The following is an 11,675-nucleotide window of genomic DNA, read 5'->3' on the forward strand; positions in this document are numbered from 1 at the left end:
ACTCAAATAATCACAGCTCTGGTACCATTTTGTTGGACCAACCATCTGTCTTTGTGTGAATTAAATTAATAACCTAAGCAACCAGTAAAAAACACACACACACAAGCAATTAATCAAGCACCAAGAGAGTAACACTCAAAAACACACACTACAAAAAAATGCAGTATTAATAACGTGTGTACGATTAATTCATTATTTTTTACCATGTCACCATTTCGTAATGTGTCAGTTTGTAACATGTTACTAAATATTTTAGTAACGTGTCACTCTACCCACGTTATTATTTGGTAACATATTAAATTTAAACACATTACCAATTGGTAACGTGTCAAACCGGCACGTTACCAATTGGTAATGTGTCAGTAACGTTACAATTTTTTTTTTCTTATCCTAATTAATATTATTAAATTTCATATTAATTAAGAAACTAAAATATTATACTATTAACATTATATTAGTAATTCCATAATATATACTAAAATGATTTATTTAGTTTTCATTATATTTCATAATTATATTTACTAAATAAGGTAAAATTTACACATTATCTAAAAAGTAGAAAGTGTTCCATTTGTTGCTTAAGTATAAATTATTCTTGTTAGTGGAGTATAGAAAGCTTTCCATTTGTTCTTGAATAGCTTCTTAATTTGGAAAGGGCTTCTTCTGCTTAAGTATACATAATAATATAAGTATTATTAATGTTAGTGTATATTATTTATTATGTATTCGTACGTATATAATTATATTTACAATTAATTACATATACAATTAATTTGTGTTCTATATATATATGATGACACTTGATATATAGCTATTATAGCCTCAGGTCGAGTGTCATCACTACCTACAATAGGTTTTTTGCTCTGGAAATAACAATTACTAAGATTTCTGTTCAAACAATCAAAATGGTTGTTGACTGCATATTCAATAATAGCATTGTACGTCTTAATTGTGAAGCTTAATATATATATCGATTCATAGAATTCCTACATATCATATTCAATTGACAATGTGGTGATTATAATCTTCGACGAAATGATTAGCATATCATCGATCTACACGCTCTAAAACAGTACTATACTAACCCATGTACAAATATCAGTTGGTTCAAGTCAGCGCTAGATAGCAGTTGCTCGGACGTGTATATATATATATATATATATATATATATATATATATATATATATAAATAGAGCATGTGGCGATGGTTTCACTGAGCTTTACTGTTTATGTTGTAAGGGCTGCTTGCAAGAGCTTTAATTTATTTATGCTAATCTGAATCCTTATATTTTCGTTCAATGACACTGTGGTTTGAATAATTTCATATGAAATTATTAGTATTAGACATTTATTAAAATTGACAATATCATATGAATCCTCCTCATTTTGTGCTATATGTGTTAAGGAACCAATAGAGTCTGTTTTATAGTTGTTCTTATCTTTTAGTATTATCCTTATAGTTGTTCTTATCTCTTCTCTTTAGTGTTCTAGTTGTATTTGTTTTACTTATTTGTATTGAATTAGGTCTCCTAGTTTGTATCAAGTTTGGGTTTGTCAAACTTGATTACAATTGTAACTCTTTGCCTATATATACAATGAGAACGAAGCTGAGACTTCATTCCGCCAAAAGCAATTTTCTTTGCTTTCTTTCATGGTATCAGAGCCTTACGGTTCATACCCCTCTCAATAAGATCCTTGACCCTCTCAAATTTTTGGGCCTTCTTCAACGGAATCAGCTTCTTCTCCAGGCAAATTCGCAGCTCTTCTTGCTGCCCTCAGATCACCTTTTCTCTTGCCGCACCTGCTGTACTGCACCAACATTGCCGCACTGCACCAGATTGCCGCACCTACTTTCTTTCTTCTTGCTGCACCAAATTACAGCCTCATTGCTGTTCTTCTCCTTGCCGCACTAGACCATAGCCGCATCTCCTTGCCGTGTCCTTGATACTGCACTCATGACGCAATCTAGCGACGCTGCTCTATCCTTCACAATGCCAAACATTGCGCATCTCTGTCAATCCAAGCTCGATGACAGCAACTATCTCGGATGGGTATTTCAATTTAAGCTCATCCTCAAAACTAACGGCTTGATGGGCATTGTTGATGGCTCTGAGCCATGCCCACCAAAGCTTATTCCATCTTCTCCGGACAAAACTACTCCTGATGTCCCAAATCCAGAATATATTCTCTGGGAAAAGAAAGACCAATGTATTCTCAGTTGGTTCATTGCAACCTTAACTGCTCCACTTGTGCCTACTATTTATGGGTGTAAAACCTCCAATCAAGTATGGAAAACCCTTGCCACTCGTTATGCTTCTCCATCAAGGTCTCACGTCACTCAATTGAGACGCCAACTTCAGACTCTCAGACAAGGTAATAATCCATGTGTTACCTTTATTCGAAGTGCAAAATCCTTGGCTGACCAGCTAGCTATCGCCGGCAGCCCCATCACCGATGATGACCTTGTATCCTACATCATTGGTGGATTAAGCTCCACCTACAATTCTTTTGTCATGACCTACTCCATGATAACAAAGAATACCACTATGTCTCTTGAAGAATTTCAGTCTGAATTACTTGGACACGAGCAACTCATTGAACATCAGGCTGCCATTGATGAACCACAATCCTTTGTCATGACTGCTCAGAAGCCAGGTTACAAACAGAGATTCAACAACCAAAGGAAACATTTCTCCAATTACAGAAATTCCTATCCCTCAAATAAGACTTTCAACGGATCTCTTGGTATACTCCCAACCCCTGCTTTCTCCCAAGGAAAAACTATTACTGGAAGCACTAGCAACTACACTCCAAGAAGCAATTCTCCCAACAACTACACTCCAAGGAGAAATAACTACACTACAAGGAGAAATTCTCAACCTGGCATCCTCTCATCCAACAAACCTCTTTGTCAGATATGTGGCCGCTCCAATCATCAAGCATTGGACTGCTTTCATCGCATGGATTATTCATTCCAAGGACGACATCCACCATCTGAACTTGCTGCAATGGTTTCCCAATCCAACGATCTACAAGATGAAGATGAATGGCTTGCTGATAGTGGAGCCAATACTCACATCACTAATGACTTGGAAAATCTAACTCTGCAGCAACCATATCAGGGTAATGAGACAGTAGCAGTAGGTAATGGTAATGGACTTGGTATCTCCCACACTGGCTCTTCCTCTTTTCTTCGCTCAAATCAACTCCTACATCTTAAAAATATCTTACATTGTCCTGATGCTACAACAAATTTACTTTCAATAAATAAATTTTGTCGTGACAATAATTGCCATTTTAAACTAACTGATACCTATTTCTTGATTAAGGACAACCTCACAGGGAAGATCCTCCTACAAGGGGCAAGTGAAGATGGTCTCTACCCATTAAGGCTACAACACTTCACCAAAAATAAAGTCAGAGCATTTACTGCGCAAATTGGGATCAGGGTGTCTTCTTCAGTTTGGCACAACCGCTTAGGGCATCCAAGTCATCAAATCTTGCAGCATCTGCTTCACAACTACTACCTTCCTGTGTCTTCAGTTAAGTCGAGTCAATCTATTTGTGTTTCATGTCAATTAGGAAAGAGCAAAAAATTACCCTTTATTGAGTCAAGTCGTATTACCACTGCTCCATTGGAGCTTATTCATAGTGATGTATGGATTTCTCCTTTATCTTCAATCAATGGAAGCAAATGTTATGTTATCTTTATTGATGATTTCTCTAGATACACCTGGCTATTTCCTCTAAAACTCAAATCAGATGTTTTTGAAACCTTTGTTAAATTCAAGTGCTTGATAGAAAATTTATTTTCCCTTAAAATTAAACAACTTCAAACAGATGGGGGTGGTGAATACACCTCTCATAACTTTACTCAATTTCTGTCAACACATGGTGTTCTTCATCGAGTCACATGTCCACATACATCTCAACAAAATGGAGTTTCAGAAAGAAAACATAGGCATATCATTGAATCTGGTCTTAGTCTCCTAGCTCAATCCCACCTTTCTTCTAAATACTGGGTTGAAGCTGTCAGTACTGCCGTGTATCTCATCAATAGATTGCCTACCCCTACTCTCCAAAATTCAAGTCCTTTCACCAAACTCTACAATAAGGAGCCAGACTACACCTTTTTAAAAACTTTTGGTTGTGCTTGTTATCCTCTCTTAAGACCCTATGCCAAACACAAATTGGAATTCAGAAGCAAACAATGCATCTTCCTTGGATATTGTACCCACCAAAAGGGTTACAAGTGCCTTGATCCCATCTCCAATCGTGTATATGTCTCTAGACATGTTATTTTTGATGAATTGGTGTTCCCTGCACAGAATAGAGCAGCATCTTCATCCCCTAACGGATCAGATCCTTCCCCTACAGGTATTGTTCTTGATCATTCTCATTTTTACTCTATGAATAATTCTGACTCTAATATTGTTCAGACCTCACCCCCAATCACCTTGCCTTCCCCAGCACAAGTACCTATTCTAAACACTCCCCTGACTACCCCTACTGCCGAATTACTACCACCTACCCCTGATCCTATCCCCCACCTAGATCAATCCTTACTTCAGCTTTTGCCTGCACCTACTGAACCAGCCTCTCCTCATATTGTCACAAGATCTATGACTGGAAACTCCAAACCTAAGTCTTTTCCCAACTATCAGCTATTCCTATCCTTAAAATCAACCAAGCATCCACTAAAATCCTTTCATGCTACACACTTGCCTTCTATCCCTACCACATTTGCTCAGGCTGTTTCTAACCCTAAATGGTTTGCTGCAATGGAAAGTGAACTTCAAGCTTTAGTTGACAATGGTACTTGGTCTCTCTGCCCTAGACCTTCACATCGAAACATCATCAAGAATAAGTGGGTTTTTCGGCTAAAGGAAAAATCAGATGGTACTATTGAAAGATACAAGGCAAGACTAGTGGCTAAGGGTTTCCAGCAAAGAGATGGTATTGACTACACTGAAACCTTCAGTCCAGTTATAAAACCAGCCACTATACGGATCCTACTATCCTTAGCAATCCACTACAATTGGCCCCTCAAGCAATTGGATGTCTCTAATGCCTTCCTTCATGGTTACTTGAATGAAGAAGTCCTCATGGAGCAGCCTACTGGTTTTGTTGATGCAGTTTTTCCAGATCATGTTTGTAAGCTCAAAAAGGCCCTCTATGGTCTAAAGCAAGCCCCACGAGCTTGGTTTCATAGATTGTCACAAGCTCTTCTCCATCTTGGTTTTGTTGGATCCTTAGTAGATACCTCTCTTTTTATGCTTCATCAAGGCTCTGTTCATATTTACATACTGATATATGTTGATGATATCATAGTAACAGGTACAGATTCATCTATCATGGAGACTCTCATCCACGGCCTTCAAATGGAATTTAAGTTGAAAGATCTTGGTTGCCTTTCATACTTCCTAGGCATCCATGTCCTTCGTGACAAAACTGGCTTGCATCTAAATCAAGGTAAATACATTATTGATTTACTTGATCGTGTGCAAATGCTTGGAGCAAAGCCCTATGCCGCACCCTGCACTTCAGGCAAGAAGCTCACCAAGCTTGATGGTGATACTCTACCAGATCCCACAACCTATCGTCATATCATTGGAGCTCTACAATACTGCACACTCACAAGACCTGACATAGCCTACACTGTCAATCAATTGTGTCAATTTCTCCATTGTCCAACTACAGAACATATGAAGGCTGCCAAAAGAGTTCTAAGGTATCTCAAAGGCACACCAGATCATGGCCTTCACTTCACTTCAGGTCCTCTTCAACTTCAGGCATACTGTGACTCTGACTGGGCAGGGGATCCTCTTGATCGCAGATCCACTACAGGGTATTGTGTTTTCTTCGGCTCCAACTTAGTATCTTGGCATGCCAAGAAGCAGCCTGTTGTCTCGAGATCTAGCACCGAGGCTGAATATCGTGCAATGGCCATTACAGCTGCTGAACTCTCATGGCTTCGAATGCTACTCAAAGAATTGCAAGTTTCTCTCCATGATCCTCCTGTACTCTGGTGTGATAACATAGGAGCTATTGCTTTAGCTTCTAATCCCATCTACCATGCTCGTACCAAGCATATAGAAGTTGACTACCACTTCATCCGTGAGAAAATTCTTCACAAAGATCTTTGTGCTAGCTACATCCCAACTCAAGATCAATGTGCTGATATCTTTACAAAGGGCCTTACCTCGTCTCGATTTCTTTTCCTTAGAGACAAACTCATGGTTACTCCCCCTCCCATTCGTTTGAGGGGGGCTGTTAAGGAACCAATAGAGTCTGTTTTATAGTTGTTCTTATCTTTTAGTATTATCCTTATAGTTGTTCTTATCTCTTCTCTTTAGTGTTCTAGTTGTATTTGTTTTACTTATTTGTATTGAATTAGGTCTCCTAGTTTGTATCAAGTTTGGGTTTGTCAAACTTGATTACAATTGTAACTCTTTGCCTATATATACAATGAGAACGAAGCTGAGACTTCATTCCGCCAAAAGCAATTTTCTTTGCTTTCTTTCAATATGTACCTTAAATGATATAACTATTATTTATAAAAAAACACATCCTTGCTTCTCAGTATATAAGAGCCATTTTTTCATGTAAAAAAAAAATTAAATTAAATTAAATTTAAAACATGATTATTTTTTTTCACATTAGTGCCGTGCCACATATGGCACGTTACTAACTGGCCTTTGGAATGCCAGCTGCCACACGTGCTTCCCTGGCCCCCTTCTTATTCCTTTTCTCTTCTTTTCTTTTTCCCCCTCTTTTTTTCGCTCCTCTAGCGCAGCGTCTCCCTCTCCTTTTTTTCTTCTCCTCTGATCCTGTGGCCGGCCAGCAGCTCAGCTGTTTTCTCTCACGCTCTCCGTCGTTTTCTCTCTCACTCACTCTCTCCTCCGTTGCCCAGTGTTTTAGTCGTGCTTTCTCAGTAAAATAATATGGAGAGAAGAGAGTTTGGCCAAGATACATTCTGCAGCCTTATCATTGAACTTAAATAGAAAAAAAGTTACATTTGTATTTGATCACATCAAGCTAACAAGATAAGCTTCGATGTGATAAGAAGATTTAAACAAATAATAAGAGATAAAGAGATAATACAAAAGATTACAATCAATCAAAGGAGAAGTGATACAAAAACATGACTCTTACAAGAGATAAGTAAGAGTCCTAATAGAAAGATGGAAGAGATAAGAGTTCTATGGCGGCAGGTCTCTGGTACTGTTATCGAGCGCCCTAGTGAGTGCGCTCGATCGCACTCGGAATAGTTTTGAACTGGAACTTTCTGGTACTGTGATCGATCGCTCTAAAGTATGCGATCGAGCGCACTTGAGATGATTTACTTCGGGACTTTCTAGTACTATGATCGATCGCTCTGAAGTATGCGATCGAGCGCTCTTCTCTGAACAACAGACTCCTTAACACTTCTTGAACATCAATCCAAACTGATGGTGGGGGTGAATATACATCTCACAAATTCAAAAACTTTCTTTCTTCTCATGGTATTTTTCATAGAATAACATGTCCTCACACTTCCCAACAAAATGGAATAGCAGAAAGAAAACACAGACATATCATAGAAACTGGCCTTACACTTCTTGCCCAATCTCATTTACCTTCTAAATTCTGGATTAATTGAGGCTTGCCATACTGCTGTCTATTTGATTAACCGATTGCCTACTCAAACTATAAAATGGTCTACTCCTTATTTTAAACTTCACAATAAGGAACTAGATTATAGTAATTTAAAGGTATTTGGTTGTGCTTGCTATCCTCTTCTTCGTCCTTATAATAGATACAAACTTGAATTCAAAAGTAGACAATGCATCTTTCTAGGATATTGTTTAAATCAAAAGGGATATAGGTGCCTAGATACCTCCACCAAACGAGTCTTTATCTCAAGGCATGTGATTTTTGATGAGAAGTTGTTTCTTGCACAAGGTACTGCCTCCCACATGGCTTCAGCAAGTGACTCTTCCTTGAATCAAGGTATTGTTCCCTTACTCTCTCAATTCATTGAAGTTGACAATATTTCACCTGATTTGATCACAAATGAACCAATTTATGTTGAACCATTATCCCCTCCAATTGTTCTCATTGCAATAATACCAACTTCAAGCTCTTTACCTGCAGAATCCAATCCAATTGTGATAACAGATTCTGTTACACCTTCTCCACCTACTCCACTTACAACCACACCAACCTCACCTACAACCATTGATTCTGCTGCAGAATCAACTACTACCTGTGACATATCGCTTCCAATCTTAGAAGATCATATTCCTTCCATCTTCACTACCTGCCTTGATTGATCCACCAAGATCACTTCATATTGTTACTAGATCCCAAACAGGCAGCCTAAAACCTAAAACATTTACTGATTTCAAGCTATATTATTCTACCAAACATCCCCTAAAAGCCATGCATACATCTATCTCTACTTTTAGTGAGCCGAGCACCTTTACTCAAGCAACCTCAAATCCCCATTGGTTGGCTGCCATGGAAAGTGAGTTCCAAGCTTTGCAGGAAAATCACACTTGGTCTCTTTGTCCAAGACCACACAACAGAAATGTCATCAGAAACAAATGGGTGTATAAACTCAAACAAAAACCAGATGGAACCATTGAGAGGTATAAAGCACGGCTAGTGGCAAAAGGGTTTGAACAAAGAGATGGTATAGATTACACAGAAACATTTAGTCCTGTGATAAAACCTGCAACTGTGAGATTGATTCTAGCATTAGCTGTTCATTATAATTGGTCTTTGAAACAAATTGATATATCAAATGCTTTTCTCCATGGACAACTTGATGAAGAAATTTTTATGGAACAACCAAGAGGATTTGTTGATCCTCAATATCCTGATTCAGTTTGCAAGCTTCACAAAGCCTTGTATAGCTTAAAACAGGCACCAAGAGCCTAGTTCCATAGACTTACTCAAGCTCTACTTGAACTTGGTTTCACAGGATCATTGATGGATACTTCTTTATTTTTGCTTCATAGAGATTCTCTTACCATCTTTGTGCTTATATATGTAGATGATATCATCATAACAGGAAATAATCTATCCAGCATTAATGATCTCATCTCAAAACTGCAAATTGAATTCAAGTGGAAGGATTTGGGTAATTTGTCATATTTCTTGGGCATACATGTACATCGTACTTCTATAGGTTTGTATCTTAATCAATCCAAATATATTATTGATCTTCTACATTGAGTTCACATGATAGGAGCTAAACCTTACTCTGCTCCATACACTTCGGTCAAAAGATTGACTAAATTTGATGGAGAACCATTGGAAGATCAGTCTCTGTATAGGCATATTGTTGGTGCACTTCAATATTGCACTTTCACAAGAGCAGATATATCCTTCTCAGTGAATCATCTTTGTCAGTTTTTACACTGTCTTACTACAGCTCATTTTATTGCAGCAAAGAGAGTATTAAGGTATCTCAAGGGAACTTCAGATTATGGCTTGTCTTTCACTAAGGGACCTCTTCATCTAGAAGCATTTTGTGACTCTGATTGGGCTGGTGATCCAATTGACCGAAGATCCACAAGTGGTTATGACGTCTTTTTTGGCAATTGCTTAATCTCGTGGCAATCCAAAAAGCAACCAATTGTATCTCATTCAAGCACAGAGGCGGAGTATAGATCTATGGCCATTGCCACTGCTGAGCTATATTGGTTACGCATGCTTCTAAAGGAGTTGAAGATCTCCCTTTTCTCTCCACCAAAGCTCTGGTGTGACAATCTTGGAGCCATTGCATTGGCATCTAATCCAATTTATCATGCTTGGACAAAGCATATAGCTATAGACTATCACTTCATTAGAGAAAAGGCTATGCACAAGGATATTGTGATTCAGTTTATTTCCACCATTGATCAATGTGTTGACATCTTTACTAAGGGATTAACTTCTTCTCGGTTTCTAGAATTGTGTGACAAACTCATGATCCTTCCTCCTCCCATGAGTTTGAGGGGGCCTGTTAAGGAGTCTGCTGTTCAAGAGAAGAGCGCTCGATCGCATACTTCAGAGCGATCGATCGCAGTACCAGAAAGTTCCAATTCAAAACCATTCCGAGTGCGATCGAGCGCACTCACTAGGGCGCTCGATCGCAGTACCAGAGACCTGCCGCCATAGAACTATTATCTCTTCCATCTTTCTATTAGGACTCTTACTTATCTCTTGTAAGAGTCATGTTTTTGTATCACTTCTCCTTTGATTGATTGTAATCTGTTGAATTATCTATTTATCTCTTATTATTTGTTTAAATCTTCTTATCACATCAAAGCTTATCTTGTTAGCTTGATGTGATCAAATACAAATGTTACTCTTTTCTATTTAAGTTCAATGATAAGCTGCAGAATGTATCTTGGCCAAACTCTCTTCTCTCCATATTATTTTACTATCTCCACCAAAATCACCTCCGACCGTCACTCTCTCTCCCTCCGACAGTACTCCAACCGCCATACCCTCTGCATCTCCGTCGATCTCTTCTCCACAGCTATACATACGCATTAATCTATTGATTATGTTGTTGATTTAATCAGTCGATCTCTGCAGTGTATATATATATATACACACACACACACACACACACTTAGGGTAATTAGTTTGAATTTAGCTAGACTTTTTATTAGAGATAGGTTTTACAAATTAACCTCATGATTAATTAATAAGTCCAAATAATGTAAATGTTTAAGTCCAAAAAATTGGAACAAAAACATAATATAGATTTATTTTATTTATGGTCCCCATAACAAATGCTTTTAAATTTGTTATATAATTTGATTTAGGTTTCACAAATTTAGATTAGGGTACATGTAATTAAAAAAAGGAAAAGAAAAGAAAAATACTAACCTAGATTGCTTTATTTAGGGTCCTTGTAACAAATGCTTTTAAATTTATTTTATATAATTTGGTTTAGGTTTTGTATTGGTGATCATATTAAATTCCACTGGTTTGTTGTTATTTATTTATACATTGATTGTCATTCATTGGTTTGTTTAGGGTCCCCATAACAAATGTAGTTAAATTGATTGGTGACCAATAATTTTGCTTAGGTTATTAAAATTATATTAATTTGTGTAATTTTTATTAAAAAAACATAAACAAACTAGCGTAGATTACTTTTGTTTAAGGTCCCCATAGCAAATGTAGTTAAATTAATTTGTTTCCAATAATTTTGCTATGCTTATTAAAATTAGGACAAAAATTTCCTAAGAATTAAATGTGCATTTTAAATGTTTATAGACACTTGGCACTATTTTACATGGCTTGGAGGATATTTTCTTTAGACTGGTTTGGAGGAAATTTCTGTCCTTAAAATTGTATTAATTTTTGTAATTTTTATTAAAATAATAATAATAACTAGCCTAGATTACTTTTGTTTAGGGTCCCCATAACAAATGTAGTTAACTTAATTTGTTTCCAATAATTTTGCTATTCGTATTAAAATTATATTAATTTGTGTAATTTAAATTAAAAAAACAAAAACTAACTAGCCTAGATTAATTTTGTTTAGGGACTCCATAACAAATGTAGTTAAATTAATTTGTGGCCAATAATTTTTCTTAGGTTATTCCAAAACTAACCTCAACTTATTTAATATACATAGTAACGCTATGGATAAGAGTTGGATGACGAAGTCTAAGGGTACGAATGAA

General features: G+C 37.0%; 1 protein-coding gene across 1 annotated transcript; it reads left to right on the forward strand.

Annotated features, from left to right (window-relative positions):
* The first annotated feature begins 1,955 nt into the window (after positions 1-1,955).
* On the forward strand, positions 1,956-8,315 carry LOC148589812 (uncharacterized). Its single transcript, XM_088515184.1, has 4 exons — positions 1,956-3,140; positions 3,330-3,449; positions 4,329-6,289; positions 7,868-8,315. The coding sequence occupies exons 1-4, from the start codon at positions 1,956-1,958 to the stop codon at positions 8,313-8,315; spliced, it is 3,714 nt and encodes a 1,237-aa protein (XP_088371310.1).
* The last annotated feature ends 3,360 nt before the right edge of the window (positions 8,316-11,675 follow it).

Source organism: Corylus avellana, chromosome 1, assembly GCF_965113065.1.
Source record: "Corylus avellana chromosome 1, dhCorAvel1.hap1.2, whole genome shotgun sequence".
Taxonomy (NCBI): Eukaryota; Viridiplantae; Streptophyta; class Magnoliopsida; order Fagales; family Betulaceae; genus Corylus; species Corylus avellana.